This window comes from Macaca nemestrina, chromosome 7 (assembly GCF_043159975.1).
Source record: "Macaca nemestrina isolate mMacNem1 chromosome 7, mMacNem.hap1, whole genome shotgun sequence".
Classification (NCBI taxonomy): Eukaryota; Metazoa; Chordata; class Mammalia; order Primates; family Cercopithecidae; genus Macaca; species Macaca nemestrina.
This window is the reverse complement of record NC_092131.1, coordinates 61,154,766-61,180,051: the sequence shown is the minus strand read 5'-3', so window position 1 is coordinate 61,180,051 and position 25,286 is coordinate 61,154,766. Positions and strand designations below refer to the sequence as shown.

Here is a 25,286-nt window from a genome sequence, read left to right as displayed (position 1 = left end):
GCAGAGAGTCCCCCTTGAGTATTCAGCAGAGTACTGATCAGGACATGAAATGAGGAATCTACCCAATACTTGGGAAAGAACCAGAGGGATCAATTTGAGTTAACAGTGCCCAGCCTTCACAGGACTGGGAATGGTGACTGCTCCCATCCACCACATGGAAAAATTTCGTAATACATGGGACATTTGGTGGAGGATTCAGAATAGTCTTGCCTCCATCATGAGAAATAATTAGCCCTATATCAAACATTACTCTAGTCTCACCTGACAAATTTTAACAGCAACACCTAAAATAATGAAACTGTTTTGAAGTGACTTAACTATCTTCCCTGAAAAAGCTCAAGAATATTTATAAGAATACAAAAATATGCAGCACCTATCAAGGTAACAGTCACAATGTCTGGTACCCAGTCAAATTACCAGACTTGTAAAAAAATAACGAAAACAATGATCCATTATGAGAAGAAAAATCAGTCAACTGAAACCAACCAAGAACTTATATAGATGTTGGCAATAGCAGATAATTTAAAATGGTTATGATAACTGGATTGCATACATTTAAAATATTAACTAAAGACATACAAATATTTGCTAAAAAGATTCAAATTGAACTTACAGAGATGAAAAATCCAATGACTTAGATGAAAAATACACCAAATAAAACTAAAAGTAAATTAGACATTGTGGAAGAAACTATTGTTGAATGTGAAGACAGAATAAAAACTATCACAAATTAAACATAAATAGAAAAAAATGAAAATGCCTTAATGATTTGTGTGACACTTTCAAGCGATTTTATCTATGTGTGATTGAAATCTTCAAAGGAGAGGAGGACTAGCAGAAGTATCTGAAGAAACATTAGTGAGAAAAACCTCAAATTTTATGAAAACTATAAATCCACAGATCCAAGAAATTTAATGAACACGAAGCACATATAGAAGGAAGAAAAATATATCAAAGCACATCACAATACAATTTATAAAAATGAATGATAAGGAAAATCTTAAAAGCAACCAGAGAAAAAAATCACATTACATACAGAAGAATAAATTTAAGGCTATCCACAGATTTATTCCTGGAAACAATGCAAACAAGAAGAATATGGTACAATATCTGAAAAGTTCTTAAAAACAACAACAACAACAACAACAACAATAACAACAACAAAAAACAAGGATGCTTAATCAGAGGAAACTTTCAAAAAATGTGTGGTATATTATGATCTTGGTATTTTGTTTATTGTGAACTTTGCTGGAATTTCGTGTTGGAGAGGCAGTCATGTGGGAAGTGAAAGTATATCTAGAATAATATCAACTTTTTAGAAAAAATTTTGCTTTTTAATGACAATATCAGTATATACATTTTAATATTAAAGTTACTTCTGTCAGTAATACTTTGGAATCCTATCTTCACAGTTTAATTTAGTTTGATGATATGTTGTCATTCATTCGACTGTATTGTTCTTCATAGAAACAAAATGATTCTTTTATTTTTCAGAATCATATGGGAATAAATCTTTTATATATCTGTAGATAATTGGCTAGTCTTACTCTCTGATTCTTTATCATTGTGAATGACTATGTATTTTTATCATCCTGGTTTGATTTAGAAGTGCAATCTCCAAAGCAATTAGAATTTATAGATTAGATTACAAGAAAAGGTCATTCCACCAATTAAAAATTGGCACGATTTTCTATACCCTTACAACATATGCCATGAAATGCATCCAAAAAACACACTAGTAGAGGAAACATTCAATGCTATAAATACAGTGTCATGAAATAGATTTGAATTCTTTTGAAATAAGGCATAGAGCTGCAGAAGATATATGTCATAGACTTTGAAGATATTTTACCATATTTTTAAAATATAAAAATATTTGGATATGTAGATATATATTTATATATGTATATATGTTTATACACATTAAAATTATTAAAAACTGTATTAACTCCATTGAAATAGCTTAATCATCTGTTGTCTCTAAGTATAATGGCCAGTGTTGCAGTCTTTACAATTTCTGTATTTTTACTGGTAACTCTCTTAGCTAACTCTCTAAGTTTTACTTCTTTTCTATATAGAAACAAAGAAAAATAAAGTCATCTTAATTTTAATAATCAGTGATCAATTACTGATATGGCATTAAATCAAAAGGAACTTTTTGCTATGAGTACATAAAACTTCATCAAGAAAAATTCAAACAGATTGATAATTGATTACCAAGTTCCATTATTATAGAAACATATATATATATATATATATATTTTTTTTTCAGGGAGTAAAATATAAGCATGTGGTTTTATAGAAATGGATTACATTTTTTCCAGGCAAATCATTTAAATTTTGATAAACTATTATTCAAACCAATTACTTGATGAGTATTAATGAATAAAGGAAAAGCGCATTTATCTTTATAAAGCAGCTTTTAGAACTAAAGCAAAACTTAATCATAATTTTTGTGATGCTTATATCATGGGATTTCTGAATATTCATATTTTAATATTTCCTCAAGATCTACCTTTAATGTTATGCTCATTTACAGCAACTAATTAGCCAAAATTACTATTCTTACCTGAAATGAAGTAATTGGATATATATTAACATGAGCCTCATTCCATCTTTGTCCTTTATTCCCACTTGAAGACCACAGTGGATTCTCTATTGTTGTTTGCCCTTTCAAACGTAGATAAACATTTAAGACGCCTAAAAATGACAATAAAATTTTATTTTGCATAGTCATTTTCAACTCAAATTTGTTTTTCCTTGACCAAATACTCGTAAACTTTTTAAACTGAAATTTTACAGAACACTCTAGTGTCTTGTCCTCTCTTCTCCTCTCATTTCCTATTTTGCTCTTATGACATTTGACATTTGATCCAAAAGTAACCATGTCCTAATTCCCTAGAACATGTGAATGTTGCCGGATACTGCAAAAGGGATTTAAGGATTTTGCAATGGGGAGATTATTCTAGATTATTAGGGTGAGTCCTAAATGCAATTACATATAGCTTTATAAAACAGAGGCCGAGGGAGATTTGATACAGGAAGGAAGGCCATGAGAGAGAAAGAGATGTTACATGGCTGGTTTCGAAGATGGAGGAAGGGGCCACAAGGACTACTGGCAGCTTCTTGAAGCTAGTAAAGACAGAGGAAAGGGCTTCTCTCCTGGAGCTTCAGAAGAAGCCAGCTCTGATGACATCTTGATTTTAGGCCCAGAATGCTTTCTGTAGATTTCTATGCTCAAGAATAAGATAATAAATTTGTGTTGTTTTAGGTCATGAAGTTGGTGACCATTTGTTATTTGTTACAGTAGCAAGAGGAAATGAATATAGCATGTAATCATGTACTGACTAACTTGCTCAGAGTTGGACTCTAATTCTGTCGTCTTATATTATCATTTAGAATCTTATTTTTTCAGTTTGATTTTTACCCGTCTCATTTTTCTTCTAAAATAGTTATTGGAATATAAAATGAAGATAGCTTTTATCTCATCATTTGATATCTCTTTCAACAGTTTAATGTGCTGTACACAGTAATGATATTAATGATGATAATGATATTAATACAATAAATATATTTCGAACACTTACTCCAGATGAGGAATTAATCCTCTCAACAATCCTATGAAGTATTTATTATTATTATCCCCACATTATAGATGAGAAAACTTAGAGGGGTTAAACAATTTGCTCTATGTCATACAGTAAGAACATAGCACAAGCAGGATTTGAACTCAGGGAGTTTCAGAGTCTTACATCTTAATCACTAGGCAATCAATATTTTAATAGATAATTTTAAAAATCAACTTTATTGAGGTAAAATTTACATGCAATAAAATTCATTCATTACTATGTGTATACGCCAATAATCTTAGACTAATGTCTACTACAATGTAAGTACTTGATCAAGATACAATCAATGTATCTTGATCAATGTTCAAGATACAGAACATTTCCACTTCCTCAAACAATTCTCTCACTTTCCTCTGTAGTTTATCTTGCCAGCCACCCTACCTTTGCTAGATAACTAGTGATCAGGCTTCTATCTCTAATTAATGATTTCTTTTATAGAGTGTCATATTAATGGAATTAGGCAGTATATAATTTTTGTGTGTTTGGTGACTTTCCCTCAGTGTAATACTGATGATATTTATGTCATTGTTTTATTAGTCATTTTAAATTCAATGCTTAGTTTACTTATGTTTAATGTACTTTATTGATGTGTTTATACTTAAATAAACCATCTTGTTGGTTTGCATTTCTTTCTTCTGTTTTTCCTTCTCCCTATCCCCTTCCATTCCTTTTTTCCAGGAACAGATTTTTTTCAGGATTTATAAAAAAATAAAAGATTTCAATTTATGTAGTCTACTGACTTCTTAACTATATCTCCTTTTACTATGCATTAGTGATTATTTTAGAGTTAACAATATATAACTTTTCAGAGTCTAATTAGAGTCAATATTTTACTTCTTCATACTTACAAATCGTAATTCAAACTCCCTTCACATGTTCCCCTATTACCTTATCCTATTCACTTCAGATTCTATATCTCCACAAATGTAACAACCTTACACAACATATAATTCATTTATCTGCCTCATTTCTTTACTCAAATATATTTTACTTTTGTTTACATTGTAAACCTCACCTTACGGTACTATTTTTAAGAGCCAGATATGAATATATTTTCTATAAATTATAAGAAGAAAGGAAATATGGCATTTCAGTTTCCACTTATTCCCATTTCTGGTGGTTTACATTTCTACCTGTAGATCTGAGTTGCAATCTGGCACCCACGGCCCAAAAGGCATCCCTTAGCAGTTTTTTGCAGTGATGAGCTTCTAGGGACAACATTTCTCTGATTCCTTTAGGTAAAAATATTCTCATTTCTCTCATATTGCTCGTGAGGTATAGATGGCAGGGTTTTTTTTTTTTTTCCAGCATATTAAAGGTGTTCCATTATCTTCTGCATGCTATTTCTAATGTGAAATAAACCATCATTCATTTTTGTCTGTCTTGTACATAGTATGCTTTTCTTTCTCTCTCAGGCCACTTTGGAGAATTTCCCTTTGTCTTTGGTTTGCAGTAGTTGATTGTGATGAATGTAAATATGGTTTTCTTTAGATTCATCTTGCTCAGGGTTATGCTGAGTTTCTTCTAAGTCTTTTCCATTAATTCTTTTACAAATTTGTTTTATTTAATCTTACTCTTTTTTTAAGAGATGGGGTCTTGCTCTGTCACCCAGACTGGTGTGCAGTGGTGCCATCGCACCTCACTGCAGCCTCAAACTCCTGGGCTCAAGGGATCTTCCCACCTCAGCTTCCAAAGTAGCTCATACTGCAGGGGCACCCCAACATGCCTAGCTTTTTTTTTTTTTTTAATGAATGGAGTCTCTCCATCTTACTCAGGTAGATCTCCAACTGAGTTCAACCAATCCTTCTGCCTTGGCTTCCCAAAGTGTTTGGGATTACAGATGTGAGTTACCATGCCCGGCCCCATTATTTCTAACAATATTTTCTGCCACGTGTCTCTTTCCTCTCTTTTGCACAACTGACTTATATATAAGTCAATTATATATATATTATATATATTTAAGTACTTATATATGTAATGTAACTTGATATTCTTGTATAGGTCATTATGGCTCTGTTTATTTTTCTTCAATATTTTCCCCTATTTTCTCAGATTAGAAAATTTTCCTTGTCTTCAAGTTCATTGACTTTTTTTTCTGTCATCTCCAGTCTTCTGTTAAGCCCATCCAGTAAATTTTTTTGTTTATTGTACTTTGTAGTATAATTCTTATTTAGTCCTTTTGTATAGTTTCTTTCTCTGCTGAACTTCTTTATCCATTCACTCATTTTATTTCCTTTGATTCTTTCAGCACATTCTCTTATTTCATTGAACACATTTATAATATCTTTTTTTTTTTTTTTTTTTTTGAGACGGATTCTCTCTCTGTCGCCCAGGCTGGAGTGCAGTGGGGCGATCTCGATCTTGGCTCACTGCAAGCTCTGCCTCCCGGGTTCACGCCATTCTCCTGCCTCAGCTTCCCAAGTAGCTGGGACTACAGGTGCCAGCTACCACACCCGGCTAATTTTTTGTATTTTTAGTAGAGATGGGGTTTCACCGTGTTAGCCAGAATGGTCTCCATCTCCTGACCTCGTGATCCACCTGCCTCGGCCTCCCAAAGTGCTGGGATTACAGGCGTGAGCCCCCGCGCCCGGCCTATAATACCTTCTTTAAAGCCTCTATCTGCTAAGTCCAAAGTTTTACTTTCTTAACTTTGGTTTCTACGAACTGATGTTAACTTTTTATGGCTATGAATCATATTTTCTATTTATTTGTATATCTAGTGACTTTCAGTGAGTTATGGGCATTGTAGATAGACCATTATAGAGACTCTTCAGCTGTAATGTTTCTCAGAAGGCTATTGGCTCTTGTTATAGCAGTTCAGTTATAAATTGACCATGCTGAACTTGTATAGGCTTGGTTTTCCACTACTAATGCAGATCTGTGAAAACCCAAAATTGTTGCCCTAAATTCTCTAACTTTATGGGACTCAATCTCCAAATCTGTGTTACCTATGAATCTTATTGGGGCTTGCATTTAGGCTTTTTTAGAGAATGTCTAGAGAAGGCCTTTCTCCCAGGTATGATTCTAGCCTTTCTGGTTTCATCGTGCTGCCAGGGATTTTATGAGATCTCTACACTCTCATCAAGTTTCATGGCTGAGACTTCAATATTGCATGCTGCTCTCCTCTCAGGTCTCTTTGCACTCCCCATCTTTGTTGTGCTGCCAGTCTCACAAAGGTTGCTATAAGTCTTGGTTTTTCTAGTCTTCTACATGTACAGTCTAGCCTTCAGCAAATACTCCTGAGGGAACCCCGTACAGACTTCTGGATTCAACCCTGCACATCTCTTTTCTTTCTGTTGTCCTGACCCACAGATTCCAATGACATCAATTGTACAGTACGCTAATCTTTGTTCCCTGACTGAGTGGGATCTTCACATTCTGCTTGAATTTCTGGGATCTGTGGCAAGTTCAGGAAATTGTCCTTAGGCAGAGAGCTTGACTGTCATGGAGATCACTCTATTAGTTTCTCTTTTCTCATCCATTGCAGTCTTACCCTGTTTTTTGGTCTATTCTCTAAAAAATGGTTTCTAACATATTTTGCCCATTTTTATGCTTGTTTAGGGCAATAGGACTTATCTGATATCATTTACTACTCCTTGGCTTTAAGACGATCTCATTTTGATAACAGATAATTATATAAATTATTAGTAATATGTTAATATATACACTTCACAATAGACATATAAAATTTCCACATAATGTAGTATATAGACTTATTTATATGAATATTGTACATAAATTCTAATGAACAGAAAAGACAATATAACATTATCATTAAATGAAATCACTCAGAGGGTAGCCTTCTTAACATTTTGTTGTATGTTGCTTTAGCTTTTAAAGCAATGTATCGTTATATGTATCGTTATATGATATAGTTTATTCTTCCAATTTTTAGAGAAATTTTCTTTAATTCTTTACACGTAAGACTATATGTATGCATATAATAGAAGTATATAAATATGGGTATCCACTTTTTAAGCAAAAACTGCATTCTTTATATCACAGCTGGATGACTGACTTCATATCTAAATCTCTAATTCCCTCAACTTCCTCATTAGGCAAATGATAACTAAATGATGATAACTAGCATAAGCTTTAGTGAGAATTAAAGTATGTAAACCATATATTATTTCTTATATAATCAGCACTACATTTCTTATTACATGAAGATATTCAACTAAGGTTTCTCTATGACTCTATTGACGTGTTAGGTTATATTAATGCACTTTATAATATTGAACTAAATATTATATTGCAGGAATAAAATGTACTTTATAATAGACCATTGACTTTTTATTATAAGGTTGAGTCAATTTGCTAGTATTTTATTTTGGAATAATCCGTGTATATTTATCCATATGGTTCTCCAGTTTTCTTTTTTGATTTTATCTTTCAGTGTCGCATTTTCACTTTTTGCTTCAAAATTACCTTCTATCATTTTTCCCCTTTAGGGTCAGAAAGAATCTCAGACTTGTCTTCCACAGAACTGACGTTAATTTCCATAGCATATTTTTGTTTCTGTTGTTTTGTTTGTAATGTCATCTTTATTCTGCTATTATACTATTTAAAATGTATTACTCTTTTGTGACCTCAGAATTCTCCTTTATATCAAGACTTTATCCAATTCCATCTTTTTCTTGGTCCACTGTTCTCTTATATTCTTTCATAAAGTTCATATTCTTATATGCTTTATTAAACATATAAAGCATATGCTGTACACATTTTACTTTCACTGGAAGTAATTCAGTAAGTCTTTTTCACCAGTATGTGTTTCTTCTACTACATGCCATGTGAGCCAGTTTTTATTCTATGAAATTTTCATTAGAACCTCATGTTTTTCTCTATTTTCTTCATCTTTATTCATTCTTGAATAATAAGAAGTAATCCTTTGGCATTTTTCACCAGACAATTTTTGAGGCTTCTCTTATACCCTTTCATATAGAGTTTTATTTCTCTTGGGTTGCATGACCTTTTATTTTGATTTAATTGACAGGAAATATATCCATCCAATCAAGAAATGGACTTTTTAAAAAATATTAAAAGAATATTTTAAGACCTATTATAGTTCGCTAACAAAATAGTGCATACTACATGTCTTTCAGAATTCATGCGTTTTAATACATACATGATTTAGTAAAACATATTAATATGTATGACTTATCTTTCTTATATCAATAATGATAGGGCATTGTGTCAGTAATGAATATTGTTTCTCACTAAGGGAATTCTGTTTGCCTGTGATTATGTTTATTTCTTAACATTTTCTTTTTACATATGTAATATACATTCAAACTTGAGTTATTTCTGTTTGTTGAATACATAATATGTAAAAAAATGTTTTGCCTAGGTTTAAAGAAGTCAAGTCTGAATTATTCGAGCTCTTGTTAGGTTTGAGAATAGACTAAATAAGGTATATTCATTTGTGGCTAGATTGTATTTAAAAAGGCAAATGTTACTTGTTTGATAAGAAAAAGACAAAAGAACTACAACATTGAAATAAATCTTTCAAATATAATTTCAATGTCTTACATATATAGTAATAATTATATTATTATCCCAGTCAGTGAATGCAAACTACTTATTACTGGTATATTTTAGAAGTGATGAGAAAAGCAGTGTTAATCAACAAATGATTTTGGAACTTTTCTCTCAGTAAGTTTCCAGTTCTTAAGTTTATAAAAGAGAAATTCATGCCAAAAGATATTTAAACTTATGTCAAGTCATCTTGGTCAACAAAATTAGAACTTCTGAAATAGAATAAAGCTATTCGGGAGAAGTTAGGTTCAGCAAAGCTGATTCAGCACATTATAGATTTATAGTAAAAAAAAAAAAAAAAAAAACTCTGAAGTGAATATGATGGATTGTGTTAATACTCCTTAAAAGTAAGTTTAAATCCCCAGAGACACTGTGTTCATGCTTTAGTAGACATCAGATACCAAAACGTATAAATTTAATCATCCCCAAGGATTTTCAATTTTATAGGAGTTTTCAAATTCTGCAGTTCTAGAATACGAGTTTGAAGAAGCTAAGCAAAACTCAACTTTTTCTTTTCCTTTGTTTCTTCATTCTCATCTTTTGATCACCACTCTCCAAAAATCAGGTGCTAGAGCTTAGAGGACTTTAGTCAGCTCTTATGTTTAAAGACTGCAGGCAAGGCTGGGCACGGTGGCTAACACTTGTAATCCCAGCATGTTGGGAGGCCGAGGCAGGTGGATCTCCTGGGGTCAGGAGTTCGAGACCATCCTGGCCAACATGGTGAAACCCCGTCTCTACTAAAAATACAAAAAATTAGCTGGGCGTAGTGGCGAGTGCCTGTAATCCCAGCTACTTGGGAGGTTGAGGCAGGAGGATTACTTGAACCTGGGGGGCAGAGGTTGCAGTGAGCTGAGATCATGCCACTGCACTCCAGCCTGGGCAACAAGAGTGAAACTCCTATCTCAAAAAAAAAAAAAAAGACTTCAGGCAAAAATGCTAAATGATGTAAGTGCTGTCTTATCTCATGAATAATGGCCAAAACTTTGAGGTTATTCATGGCATTATGTAATAGTCCGATTATTATTTTAATATTATTTACTATATCTTATAATATAAACTATAATTTGCAAAAATAATATTTCTCACTAATGTTACCTAGTTCTCTTAAGTTCTTAACATAATTTTACTTTTAATTATTTTTCTATAAATATGTATTGTATATATTTTTGATACATAATTTAAGTATATATTCTAAAATGTGCATACATATTCCCAATAGAGTCTTGAAATTGCCAAGTTCACATGAATTAATTTATAATGTGGTTTATTCTGAGGTGTGGAGATCACTTGCATATGAATCACATTGTTGTTATAATCAGTAACACACTTACTAATTTGAGTTTCACGTTTCATGAAAAATAAGGATGTGCCAAAATCATCCAGCTCTAGGCAAGATCTGTGTATACTGATAGGTAATTGCTAGCATCATTTGTTTTATACATACATACAAAATGAGAAATTATAAAATCATTATTTTCTGCTTGAATAAAAACAGCTGCACACACCCATTGATATTATTTTTTCAACATATAATTGCAGTGTTATCCTAAATGAAAAATGTCAGTTTATTTTCTACAGTTATTACCATTCCTTCTGGTGCACAGGTGAATTTGTACATTAGAGTCCAAAATGTTTTTAAATTATAGCTTTCCTTTCTATTTCTCTGATGTAAGTCAGATCCCTTATGCTAACCTTTTCCGTCTTGGGTTCTATCACTTTCTCTACTCTCCCATAAGCACAGTATTCTCCCTTGTCATACACTGGCTCTGTCCATTTCTCATATTCTTTGACCTTTGTTCTCCTCCTCCTATATAATTACCTCTTTTGGAGGACGCCTTATATTTCTTCTCTTCCATAGACACTTTTATTTTAATGTACTCCTCAGTGTTCTCTCCCTTGTTCACCCATGCCATGGGCTTGTCCTACATTTTGATACATATTACTTTCAATTTTTATTTTATTCAGAAATTTATTACCTCAAAAAGATGATGAACTATTTTATGAATAAAAAAATTTCATCATATTTGTATTTTATTCTCTATAGAACCCTAAACACTATTAGGCACACAGCCTGTGCAATTCATCTTATTGTAGAGAAATGAATGAATTCAAAACCTAAGGGTAAAAAAAACCTTAATGTCAGTGAAATTGTTTTAAAAGTTTGGTACACTGGATGAGAAACAGAAGCAGTTAATTCAATTGCTTACCATCAAGTCAATTGATGAAATAATATTGTCTGTTAATTATGCTGAAAATGAGACTCATATGGTTTGAAGTAACAGTCTTTCTCAGCTACTGAGTTCTCAGCCTTACTCAGTTCATACATTAATTTTGCCTAAACACACTAGATTTTATTATATACACTGTCTAAGGGACCATCATCAATGAAGAATTAAATAGAAAAAAGATTAGTTTAGAAGTAGTTAGTGGTTCAAACCTGGATTCTAAAAAGATAAATGTATTAGAGATTACATATAGTTTTACTAGCAGGTCTGTAACAAGTATCTGTAAAAAGAGTTTTATTGTAAACTTTTTTATTTTAAGTTTTTATTGTAAAAAGAGACTTATTGTAATAAGTCATGGCTAGATTCTATCCACCTCCTCAATTTTAAAATATATCTCACTTAGCAAAGCAGTTTACTGAATGAATGTCTTCCACCCATAGCATTATTTTCACATTGACAGCATTGGCATCATCAGTATTAAATATAAACAGGACTTCACTGACAGCATTGACTAATTCTTAACAGAAAGCGTGAATTAATATTAACTATTATCAAACAGCTCATGGTTTGGTAGTTATTCCCTAATATCTAAATGGAGAACACTAAGTAGCGTTATCTATCCCTTGGCCACCTAAGAGTTGTCTCCTGCAAGGAACTTAATTCTGAAAATTTATCAGAATACAAGTACCTTAATATTTTATGTTAATTCCACTGAGATTCTCCCAGAGTCAGTGTAATCAAGGCTCTAAAATAATAGTTCCTTGTCTTAAGATTCTTTCTCATATGGCATTTAACTCCACGGAAAAAAAATCCCAGTATGTGAGCTGATTCCCTATTTGAGAATGTATTTGATATGTAAGCAAGAATCTTGACATTTTAAATTCTAATCAGAAGAAATACAGTCTTTGACCAAGACGAGAATAAAAATCAAACTCTTAAAATCTTGCAAAACATTATCTTTGCTTTCTCAATATCTTGTATAAAAATATTTAAGTTCCTAGTTTAAAATCCTTGAATGCCAGCATATCTGTTGAAAGCATTAATCCATTCTTGCCAAACTCTTGCTTAATCTAATAAATCTTATTAAGAGAAACTTAATGAGTAATTTCAGATTCTTTACATTCGAACTCTACATTAAGTTAGATCATCATAAGGTGACATACCTGGTCCTTAATATTTCAGCTCAAAACAAAAATTTTGTTTTATCCCTGTATTATGGTTTATCAATATATTAAATTTTTATTTGAACAAGTTTTATATGTTTATTCTTTATATGAATATCTTACTAAGTAAAGATATTACTGATTACATTACTCAAGTGTAGTTTTATAATATGCATTTCTGTTTGCATTAATTGTTAAGAATATGTGACACTTCTGCTTTTCTTTTTGCTTTAGTTGCCAGAGCATGTAGATGAAAATTCAAGTTAAGTCATTTAAGTCACTAATAAACAACTTCTTCTCTCTCTCTCTCTTTTTTTTTTTTTTTTTAAATCTATAATGTCTTCATGAAACTACCTTCTGTTTCCAAACTAAACTGCATACTTTCAGTTCCCTTGTTTTGTTATTCTAGTATATTCAGAAGCAAAAGAATCTAGTTTGGATCATTCTTTAAATCTATTGTGTAAATGTTGTTTCAGAGAATCACATATAAATAAATCATGGTTATTGCTCTCAAGAAGTTTACAATTTTACAGGGGTCAGTGTGACAAACATTATGATAGGTATGCATATCAGGAGTTTTGGGAATAAAAGGAGCAGAGAAGATAGGAAAGAATTTCAGCAGATGTCCCTGAATTGCCTTTTCTGTTTGTTTGTTTGTTTTGTTTTGTTTTTGAGAGGAAGTCTCGCTCTGTCCCCCAGGCTGGAGTGCATTTGCGCATCTCAGCTCACTGCAAGCTCCGACTCTCGGGTTCACACCATTCTCCTGCCTCAGCCTTCCGAGTAGCTGGACTACAGGCGCCCGCCACCACGCCCAGCTAATTTTTTTGTATTTTTAGTAGAGACGGGGTTTCACCGTGTAAGCCAGGACGGTCTCCATCTCCTGACCTCGTGATCCGCCCGTCTCAGCCTCCCATAGTGCCTGAATTGCCTTTTTAAGGAAGGTTATGCATGACTTAGAAGATTAAATAGGAGAAAAAGTACTTATACAATTAGACAATTAAACAAATATTTGTTTATTAATTTTTTGGGGGGTACTTGAATATTTACATGCAGGGCAGGGTGTTATCAGAAGAGACATTATTTCTACTCCCATCAAGCCTACAGTTCATCAGGACAAGGGAGACAGCCTGTGAAGAGGCTGCAGGCACAAGAGAGCTTGTCCAGGAAAACTTCAAGTATGACTGGAATAGACTATGAAGTTAGCCCAAGGAGAAGCCAGAGGGGCATATATCCTTAGGGTCCTGTTACTGCTTTTAGAGAAAGATCTTTACCCTGGAAGCTATGGACTAAAAAGACAGCAAGAAAATCAGTTAACAAGCGAAATGTAGTACTATGCACAGATGGAGACTCAAACTGGCCATTATATTCCAAAATGCATTTCAGAAACCTAAAGACTGATGTCCTCATCTCCAACCTCTCCAACTGTGTCTATATTGTCAGTTACTTTGTGTTCCCATTTACCACTCTCCTAAAGCTATCTCCTCTTGGAACATGTACATCTGTATCTGTTTTGTAGAGAAAATAGAGACTGTTAGGAAGGCAACTTTCATGTTAGCTTGCTGTTATTGCAGCTAGAAATCTATCAGAAGCTATGTTACTATTAATACTTAATTCTTTTTTTCCCACTTTAGTGGAAATGGCATCAGTTTCTCTCTTCAAGTATCATTTCCCAACCAGAGCTCTAAATTCTCATCTAAGCTTACCCTTTTTATTACCTCTTTTTCCTCTTAAAATAAGCCCCTCTACAATCCCACATCTCTCTACTTATCAGTTCTTTTACACTCTCCTGCTTCTTCATTAATGAACTCCTTTGCTTTCCTCCTAATTCTACTATGCTTTACTCCATAGTAGAATTAGCTTTGTAGAGACACAACTTTATTGAACCATTCGTATCAAGTATAGTGAATGTATTTATAAGTGCCTTAATTTCCTGGTATGATATGACCCTTACATTGCACATTCTTTTTTTAAAGAAATGAATGATGTATTTAACTTATTTTTATAAGCTTTTGTCATATCTAGTGATATCATATGAGATCCCCCCCTTTTTTTTTGCAAGAACATTAGAAATTCAGTAGATTCATTGAGAATTGAAATGTCCATTAGTAGTCACAGGAATGCTGAAAAAATATTTTAGTATTATCAATGGCCAGATATTATATCACTTACATATAAATCAGCAGGTACTTTAAGGATAACATTATAGTTTTCCTTTGGAAACATGTTTTTTTTCTTCAATCAATTTTGATGAAACATTTAACTAAAAAGAAATTGTACCAGTGTGGCAGAGCTCAACTCAACCTAGGTCCTAGCATGAACACTCTTGTGCATTTCTCTTCCCTTGGGTAGGGGCTTGGATTATCAACACAGTCACATTAAATGGAACAAGACACATATTATGGGATATCACTTCAGGGGTTAGGTTATGAAAAATCCTGGGCATGCATTCTCTCTCTCTTATTAATGGATTACTTGCTTTGAAGAAAGCCTGCTGCCATGTCATGCGACAGCCCCGTAGAGATGTCCAAATGGTGAGGAATTGAGGGAGGCCTCCAATCAACAGGCAGCAAGAAATCAGTATCTATAGTCCAATCTCTTGTGAGAGCAAAGCCTGCCAAAAATCAAGCAAGTGGGCTTGGAAGTGTATCCTCCCCAAACTGAGTCTTCAAATTATAGCAGGGCCCTTGTCTGAAAACTTGACTACAACCTTAGAAGGGACCTTGAGCCAAAGGCACTCAGCTGAGCTATACTTGTATTGACCCACAGCAATTGTGAGATAATAAATATTTATTGTTTTAAGTCACAAAAGTTTGGGGAAACTTGTTATACTGCGAATAAGTAATGCAACATATTTGACTTTGGTTCAAAGAGGAAACTCTCTTCTTAGTAGGGTATTTCTCATTTCTGTATTAGATAATTCTGAACCTTCTCAATGGTATACCGTCCTTTTAGTCACAGTTAAAAGTGCAAGATTTATTTACAATTACTCAAGAAGTTATAAATTTAATTAGGCTATTAGAAATTCAAGACAAGGCATCTTTGAACCTGGATTTCCAAAAGAATGACTAAAACTGAAAATACAATTTGTAAAACCAGTGACTATAAATGCCTCTTGAGTTTACAGATGAATGAAAGTCTGAGAATAATATATGCAAAGAGGGAATGTTTTAACTACCAGCAGATCTCTCTAATGAACTATCTCATCTAGTTTTAACTGATTACTCAATGTCTGGAACAGGTATTTTTGCCTAGATTTTACTAAGCAGCATGCCATGCCTGCAGCTTGCTGAGAGGAACCCAAGTAATAGACCTGATTCCCAGACTGCAACCTTCAGTCTGATGAAGCAAAGAAATGACACAGGGGTCAAAATATAAATGTTTGCCAAGAAATGGAGAACTGTCCTCCTAATTTGCCCTTATCCCAAAATAATCAGAATAAAACTAGCAGAACGTCAACTGGACATCCATTGACAATAAAGAAGATAAGACTAACTAACAACTGTTAAGTTAAAAGTATATTACAATGATGTATTAAAAGTATTTTTAAAGTATTTTTAAAATTATTTTAAAATAAAGCCCTAAAATCTAGTCTTATAAATAAGGTGAACATATTTTATGACTTAAAGTAATTCAAAATATTGGTCTTGGAAATATTTATTTAAAAATCAATTAAAATATGCGATCCAATGTAAATCAGAAGAGGAGAAGGAACGTACATGAAATATATTCAAAATAAAGAGGAAATAGAGTATACATTATTGACAAAAAGGAAGAACTAGAGTTGAGCTAATCCTACATTAGTAATAATATAGTAATCCCGCAATAAATAAAATGGTTTGGCAATTATGCGATTTGTTTCCTTTCATTGGTTTTTTAAGTGATTCCCAGTTTTCCCAGTTTAGATTTTGTTTCTGAATGATTTTTACCTATTTTTATGTTTTTTTTTCCTAAATCAAATATCTCATTATGCTTTTTGAGGAAAAATCTAATAAACTCATGCCACTACTAAATAAATGTCACATACTTAGCTAGGCTTGCAAAAATCTTCCAGCAAGTGTTCCTGCGCAGTAATAAAACAGGCAGACTCTGTCCACCTTCCCATGTTTGTATTATGGCTTCACTACTTAGCCATATGATGGGCATGGTAACTAAAGTTCTTTGTATTTCAATTTTGTTATCTATGAAACAGGATAATGATTTTAATAAGCACAAATGTTGATCATGAAAATTAAGAGAAATAATCCACAAAGTATCCTAGCCCACGATGAATACTTCATAAATGTCGACTATTACTTTATTATTGCTATTATTATTGCTTTTTCAGATTCAAAGTAACCTAAGATTATGAGTGTCTGCCATCTGGTTGAAGATACTATGTATGTTGCCTAATTTAACTTAAACTACAGCTTTCTGAAATAAGAGTTATTAGTCTCATTTTACAGATAAGGGAAACTAAGGTTCAGACATTTTAAGTGATTTCTCTAAAGTATTATAGTGATTAAGTGCTACAGCCAAGTTCCTGCCCAGGTCTCCTGATTTCAAGTATATAGTAGTTTAACTTCTCAAGAGCTTTCTGGCTGGGCACAATGACTCATGCCTGTAATCCCAGCATTTTGAGATGCGGAGGTGGGAAGGTTGTTTGAGACCAGCCTGGGCAACATAGCAAGAGCCTGTCTCATAAATAAAAATGAAAATAAATTACAAAACAAAACAAAAAAAAACTCGAGTGCTATCCATTTAGGCTTGTCAGTATACTGTGAAGAATACTAGTTAATACTGTTGGGTATGAGTTTGAATCCCAGCACAACCATTTACTTGGAAGTTCACACAAACTTCTTGAGGTTCAGTTTTCTCCGTGGTAAAAGATGGACAGTGACGTTCACTTTTGCAGACTTAATTGAGAGTATTACTTAGCTTAAATAATATGGTGGCTGATATATATTATGTGTCCAATTGTATTAGTTTATATCATATATATTTATACTATTATTTTATTAATTTATATAAAGACACTAATGTAATCCTAACTTCTCAAATTTTACTTCCTTATTACCAGTGCCTTAACCTTCCCTGTGCTAATCTCTGCTTATTGAAAACATACCCCTTTTGCATACCCAGAGAAATGCTCTCGTTTGTATTGATGCACTGACTCATTCCTTAACTAGATATAGATCCACAATCCCTGGTTCAAGCTCTATGCTTCATTATTCAGAATTTTGTCGTATGTTAGAAAGGTGAGAGATTATATCATTTATATTATGTGATATGTCCTGGAATGATGTGGAGTAGAATCCTATTATTAAGAAGAGTAACATTTTTGCTGCAAATGGTATAAATGTTCACATTGATTTGGATAGAGAATATAAATAGGTTCATATCAGTTCAGCTTATATATCAGGCTAACATGTAATGTCAAATAATTAAATTTTAAAAATTGATATTCAATTCTCAGGATTTTAGAATTGCAGATAAAGAATGGTAGACCTGCATGATCTTTTTCCCTGCAGAGTTTACTAGGTCTACTCTCAGTGTAATGTCATGCTCTATCTGGCACAGTTGTGCATCTAATCTTATCCTCTATTACTGTACAAGGTCTCTAAAGGAAGGAAATGTGTCTTTATCTTTGTATGCTGTGAAGGACCTAGAACATTCTAGGTGTGTGTTTGGCATACTTTAAAAACATGAAAAAAATCACACCAATATTTCAAAAAGGTGGATGGTGCTAAAAATAACTGTCAATATGGCAACATGATAATGTTACTTTTCATCATGATTAATATGCATTCAATCACTATCGAAGCAAGTTTCTTTGGAAAGAAGCAGCCTAAATTATGCTGTGTCAATTCTATGAGATTTGGTAAAGAGTTTAACTAATTGATGGTCTACCTGATTTAGAATTCCAAAGGGAGGTAGGTGATGCTCTAAAATGTCAAATTCTAATCTAAATTAGATGATGGGAAAAACTTCTTAGTATCTTATTTTGCAATTTGCAGATAAATCATTTAAAAAGTAAATTGTAGCATTCTTTGACCAAAAATGCTGTGTGTTTATGAACTTTTTTCTTCTTAGTTATCATTAATTTTATAAGAATCAGTAATTATTGCTATCTCACCTATATGTTGTCCATACATGTGATAAAAGAAGCTGAAACAATATGCAGTGTTTGTGGGTCCATAAGGGTTTTTGGGAGCTATGCTGAAAACAGGGCTGAGAAGTCGAGCCTTTTCGCCTTCCAATCTGGGTCGTGATGTCTCAATGTACATATAAAAACCTTAAAACAGACAAAATAAACTGTTTAAACACATTATTCTTAGGCATAATGAAATTTCAAATCACTGAGAAGTCTTATAGTTTTCATACAAAATAAAGATGGATAGGAAGATTTGCATCTCATTTATAAAATCTGTATGTGTATATGTAACTAATAGTGGCTTTAACACAAAGAGTAAATGATCTACCAATTTAAAGATAAAATGTATAAAAAGTTGAGGACAAATTAGAAATTTAGACTTGAATTATCAAAAAATTCCTCTTCTTTCTACTATACCTATCAGTGAGTTCTGAGAAAAAATTAATATCTACAAAGTTTTATAAATATCTAAATTGATAATGCATGGAAAATTTAATATTTTATTCCATAATCTTCAAGTATATGGCTAAATAATAGTATTTCATATTTATAGCAATTTTTAAAAGTCTCTGATTGCTATGAACACAACAGGTCATACCCTCATACCTTCTTTGGAGCCACTACGGTCAGCATTAGGTCCTGTATTAGGAGTATATTTTGTATTTCTTGTTGCAGTACTTTGTTTTGTCCAGTCAAAATTATCTGTATCATCTTGAGTGAACAAACAAATATTACCATCTTCAAATCCACAATGAAATTCTCCTGTTGATAAATTTTAATTAAATTAATATACATACTGCAATATTTTCATAAGAAAAAATAAAATATTACATAGCAATAATAATGCAAGATTGTGATAATGGCATGAGAGCCATAATAGTGAATAAGATTACAACTAAACATAAAACCGATATTTAACATCTCATTGAATAATTTAATATCTCATTGAATAACCAAACAATTTTTCTCTAAAATATCCAGATAACTCAAATTAAAGAATACAATTTATGCTTGAATTATTGCTGAAGAATTTTCCCAACTTTCATTTTGTCAGTACAGAACCAACCAAAACAAAACTGTCAATAGGAAAATTACCTTTATTAATTTACCTGAGGGTAGTTTTAAATAGGTATACTTAAAGTTTATAATTTTTCATGCATGTCTGGAGATGCTTTCAAATATCCATTTGCATAAATGGAAGTGTGTTTAGGGCAAGCTAATAGCAAATTATTTTGAAAAGTATTTATCCTTCCTACTTTATCTGAATGTGGGTTTCCCAGATACTTGAAATTCAGTATGGAAATGAAGTTTAAAAGAGCTTTTAAAGACTTTGAAGAAGGAGTGTGATTTCTTGGATGCCTAACGTATGTTGAGTTCAGGGCCAACACAAGTTGAGAGAAAGACTCTTTCAGTTATCCCTGAAGTGTGGGTAGTAGTAATGTTTCTAGGTATCAAAGATTTTCTTACTGCTTGAAAAAACAGGTGTAAATAAAGAAGTTGATAAGGTCCACTAGATACATTATTAAAGAGTGTGTATCCTTGAGAAAAAATAAATGTAATGTATATTATTTCACTCAGCCTCATAACAACTCTATGAAATCACAATAATCCTTACTCATGAGGCTTCACAGAGGAGAAAATGCTGGCAAAGGTCAGCTATTAAATGATAAAGTCAAATGGAATACAAATTCCCTGGAATTCATAGAGATATAAACACTTAAAGAACAGATACTTCCATTTTAGTCTCTCTCCAACCTATCACAAGGGGTTAGATTTATCAGATATCCTTGGAAATGGAGCCCTGGTTGAGATCATGTACCAATTAATTGAAAATTATTGGTACTTACAAATAAAAATAAAACAGAAGGCTTTCCCTTTAAATTTAGGAAATGAGTTTATGTTTTGTTTTTGTTTTTTAGACTAAATACTTGCTTTATCTCTTTGTATTTATTTATATTCTATATTCTGGGTAGGTCAGGTTACAGGAAATATACATATTTAAGGGAGTATAAATAAATAAATCAATAAATTTCTGAATAAATAATATTATACATAAAATATTGATTAGACACATATTTATGTCACAGACCTTGTACCAAACAAGACATAACCTTTTGATGCTATCAGTTGGAAAAATAATGTTGGTAACAGCAGTGTAGCAGTGTATGCATTTATATACATGCATGTATTTCTTTAACGATATTTTAGTCATGACATGAAATTCCATTAGTTGCTACTCTGGAGTTTTGAATTCTATAAAGGCTACGTTTGATTTTGAATGTTTTCAGTTATTTAATTACATATTACATATGCACAAAAAAGAGTTACAGAACAAATGTAAAGATTAAGGATTTCAGTTTATATATCTACTGCCAAGTCTTCCTTTTTATATGTTATTAAAATTATGTATAATGAATTTTTATAACACTGTTGAACCATTTTTTTTTGTAATTTGAACTTGGTTAAAAAGAGAAAATATCTTGTCTTTAAAAACCATACAATACTTTTTGAGACTTAAATATTTAAATCTTTCATAGTAAAATTAAGCAATAATGCAGATTATGAAAACTACAAAAAATGTCAGTTGTGCTTAAAAATTTTCATAGTTTAGGTTATTTTATATGGTGTAAGTTGTTTATAATATTATAACTAGTGTAATAATTCAAATCAAATAAAGATACTTAAGCAACATCAATAGCTTTTGATTCCTTCTAAGGACATATATCTTTACAATAAATAAACCTATTACTGAAGAAAATTCATAAAAAGTTGGCAGGTAAAATGAAAATGAAACTCACTAGTTAAAACCCAAGAATTTTATGATTGTCCTGTCACTTTAAAAAGAGACAATTATAAATATGTACAAATACATTTAATCATTTAAAAAGTTTATTTGAATAAAGAATATCTGATAGATAATGATCATGCAATGAGTTGTACAAACTTTTCAAAAGCCAATGTAATATAAAATACGAAAAGAATTTATAAGTAGGAAAGTAATAAAGTCCAGGATTTTCACAAAGATGTAGAACTGAGAATTGAGTGGATCTTGAATTTTCCACTGGTTTTCTAATTTCAGCATGATTTTGGCAGAGTTTCTGGGGCTACATAGAAATAACTAAAGATATTTTAAATATTCTCCATTACATGGTCTTCAAAATTTTGCTTTATTTGGTCTGCAGAATTTTCCCTGAATCCTTCCTAATATGATGAAAAAATAAAAATAAAAACTCAGGAATAAGAAGCCTGATACCCAGTGGTCCTTTTGCACCCAGAGACGACGCAATGCTCTTTAGTCCTTAAATTTGTAAAAAATCTAACCTTAAATTACAAATAAATAGCTCGGATTTTAGAATATGTCTTCACAGTAAATCCTCTGTTGATTAAAAATTATTTTCCAGGGAGAGATAAGTTTTAATATATGGGAATATTTTTCAGGTAGATACATATCATCTTATAACATTTAATATAAAACAAAATAAAAATAACTTTCCAGAAGTCCCCAAATTTAGCAATTTTACAGAATTCATAACCTAAATTAAACCAAATACATTGGGGTGTAAGCTAGTGTTCTATAAAAGAAAGTCTCAATTAAACCCATCAAACACCAACTTTCTAAGTAACCATACTCTTTTATAAGTGGAATATAGAAATTCAAAGAAGGAAAATCAAAGAAACATGTAACAACAATAAAAATGATATGCAATCCCACAAAAGAAAAAAATTATCCCACAGTTGCAGAAATAGCAAGTATTAAGTAGGTTGGTAAATGGCTCCATATTTCAATATTTAGGAAAATCTATAAACCTCAATTATCGGTATTAAAAAATTTGTCTTTATACTCCTATCTTTTGAAATTTAAAATCTACATTTAATGCCAATTTTATTGATTCTGAACCATTGTGTTTTAAACCAACTAAGTTACTAAACAATCTTTGTATATTTATAAACATTCTATTTTTGTATTTATTAAATATAGTACCATTTTGTAAGTTAAAATATACTTACTCAAATGAGGATTTACAGGAGCTACAAGAAAAGCAAAAGAAACAAACAAACAAACAAACAAACAAAACAATGTTAGCATGGCTCGAATGTCTTTTATAAATAAAAGTCTAATCAGTGTCTCATAGTTCCTTACCAAAACTTAATGATCTTTCCCACTGTGGCCATTGAGATTTACATCTGCAATCCATTTTGTTTTAGAGGATTGAATAGAATCTGCTTTGGAGCTCAGCAATAACAGCCTCAAATTACCAAAAAGACCAATGCTAAACAGTACAGGAAATGTTCCTTTTTCAAGGTATAGAGTTTCTGACCTCTTAAATATCTGAACTAATACTAAACAAAAATATTCAGATATCAAAACTGAGGCTAACACTAGGCCAATCTATAATCTAGATGATTTAACAATGAAAACAATTATCTAGCAGAATTTCCACTTCTGTTTTTTGCTGATTTCTACTTCTACTGAGAATAAAGCAGAAAGTTAAAGGCACATATGAAAATAAAGCAATCCTGATATGTTGTAATATGTGTACTAACATGAATAGCTACATCAATGCCTTTTTGTCTAATTACATTAAAATATACACATACATACACAGGAGTGCATGCACACAGTTTAAAATGATGAGCAACAAATTTTGTGTTCTGGGGTACCAAAAGAATTGTTTTTCCTAGAAAACTAATTATATTTGCAATACAAGTGCCAATGAATTTCCACCCAAAGAGAAACAAATACTTTAAATATAACTAACACATCAACAAAAGTATCTCTCATCTAAGGGCCAAAGTATCTGTATGTATAAATTAACCACTTATCATTCTGAGAAAATATTCCAATCTGGATGATAGAGAGCATTGATGTAATTCCCCAAGATTACAATGGGCAGAATTTAGTTTCCCAGGATTACAATGGGCAGTTAATCTACAGTGCAGAAGAACTTGTCATTTTTTTAGTGGTTGTCATTAACTACCTTTATTAAATTTGTGCAATACTAATAAAGTCTGATGGGCAAAAATATTAATATATAATTGTAACATTAATATACAAATGATAAATTTTAACAGAGTAAGTTTTTCAATGATTTTCACTATCCCTACATACAGAAGACAATTCCCATTACTGTAGTTGTTTTTGATTCTACATTCCACATTGCAAATTATGAAAAGAATAACATAGAAAAGGAGCTGAAAGTGAACTAAAAATAACAACTGAATTTTATGGCAAGATATCAATGTATTTTAATTTTAAAATTAATAAAAATTAAAATTATTTCACAGTTAATATGAAAATTTTTTAAAATTATGTACTATCTTTCAAAGATGTAAGCATCCTTGAATTATAATTTAGTTCTAAGTATGTCATATGTACATGTAAAGCTCTTACCAGATTGAATTTTAATTGAGACTTCTCCAACATTTTAGTCACCAAATTCACTATACAAAATGCAGCTAACTTTGTGAAAATTTGCAAATCTAACTTCTAAATATTGTGGCGAGTCCATTTTTTTCTTTTTTCATTTGAACTTGCATGTATAATTTTTTATAAATGCATATTATAGACTATTGTGTCCCCACAAAAATTCATATGTCAATGCTTAATCCCCAATGTGATTGTATTTGGGGATAAAGCCTTTAGGGAGGTAATTAAGATTAAATTAATCTTGGTCCTAATCCAATTGGATTGGTGTCCTTATAAGAGGAGGAGGAGACACAGAGAGCTCTCTCTGACATGTGAAGAAAACACGGTGAAAAGGTGACCATCTATAAATTAGGAAGAGAGCTCTCACCAGAAGCTAACTGTGCCAGTGCTTTGATCTTGGACTTCTCAGTCTCTAGAAGTGTGAGAAATAAATCTGTGTTGTTTAAGCCTCGCACTATGATATTTTGTTATGAAAGCTCAAACAGACTAGTACATTGCCTCTAAACCATTAAAGTATACATTGCCCAAACCTGTATTACATAAAAATAATTTTAATAACAATGTTGGAGATTTTAACATGTATGCCTAAGTATGTAAAAACAATTTTGAAAACTTATTAAAAGTAATATCTATTTTCCACATCTATTTTTCATTTTAGTTTGTTGCCTCAGAGTTTTCAATAACAACTACTGAGCTAATTAACTTTTTAAAATCTCTTAAGGAAAGTCATAATGATCAATTAACTTTAGCAAAGAAGTCAAGATCTTCTCTAATGGAGTGGTGAACCCTAATTCTAATCAGGTTTGTCATTTCACAGTCATTTAACTTTGCAGGACACTGAAACTTTCTGGGTCCTAATATCTTCATCTTTTAAAAATATTGATATTAATGCACTCTACATTATACATCTTTTTTTTTTTTGTAAAAATTGTAAGTACAAACAACTTTAATGAGTTTTTAATAGTTTTACTTCATTTTTCACATTTGACAGTATGCACTACTTCCCCCTTAAGCAGGAAACGTATACTTAAGGGTAAACACAATGGAGAACTTCAGCTGCAAACAAAGCATTCTATTATCTTTTTAAGTCAAGCTCTGATAATCAATGATAAAAAGAATCATGTTCCTGCCGGGTGCTGTGGCTCATGCCTGTAATCCTAATACTTTGGGAGGCCG

The 25,286-nt window shown here is 31.9% G+C and overlaps 1 protein-coding gene and 1 long non-coding RNA gene across 7 annotated transcripts in view; one reads left to right on the top strand and one right to left on the bottom strand.

The window, feature by feature from the left end:
* The window catches only part of LOC105481879 (MAM domain containing glycosylphosphatidylinositol anchor 2), an 859,970-nt gene that overhangs the window by 26,167 nt on the left and 808,517 nt on the right, over positions 1-25,286 (bottom strand). For 4 of the 5 annotated variants that reach the window (XR_011625905.1, XR_011625904.1, XM_011741670.3 and 1 more), the window contains exons 12-15: positions 22,691-22,711; positions 19,289-19,444; positions 18,665-18,823; positions 2,570-2,700 (exon numbers count right to left, since the gene is read on the bottom strand). Coding sequence is in view for 3 of the 5 variants with exons in the window: in XM_011741670.3 (XP_011739972.2) it covers positions 2,570-2,700; positions 18,665-18,823; positions 19,289-19,444; positions 22,691-22,711 (467 nt within the window). In the remaining 2 variants the exon portion in view is untranslated. The remainder of the gene's footprint in view (positions 1-2,569; positions 2,701-18,664; positions 18,824-19,288; positions 19,445-22,690; positions 22,712-25,286) is intronic. The other variant, XM_011741671.3, reaches the window with a different exon arrangement.
* LOC105481877 (uncharacterized) overlaps positions 1-25,286 on the top strand; it is a 63,144-nt gene that overhangs the window by 6,065 nt on the left and 31,793 nt on the right. The gene's annotated exons all lie outside the window — the stretch shown is intronic.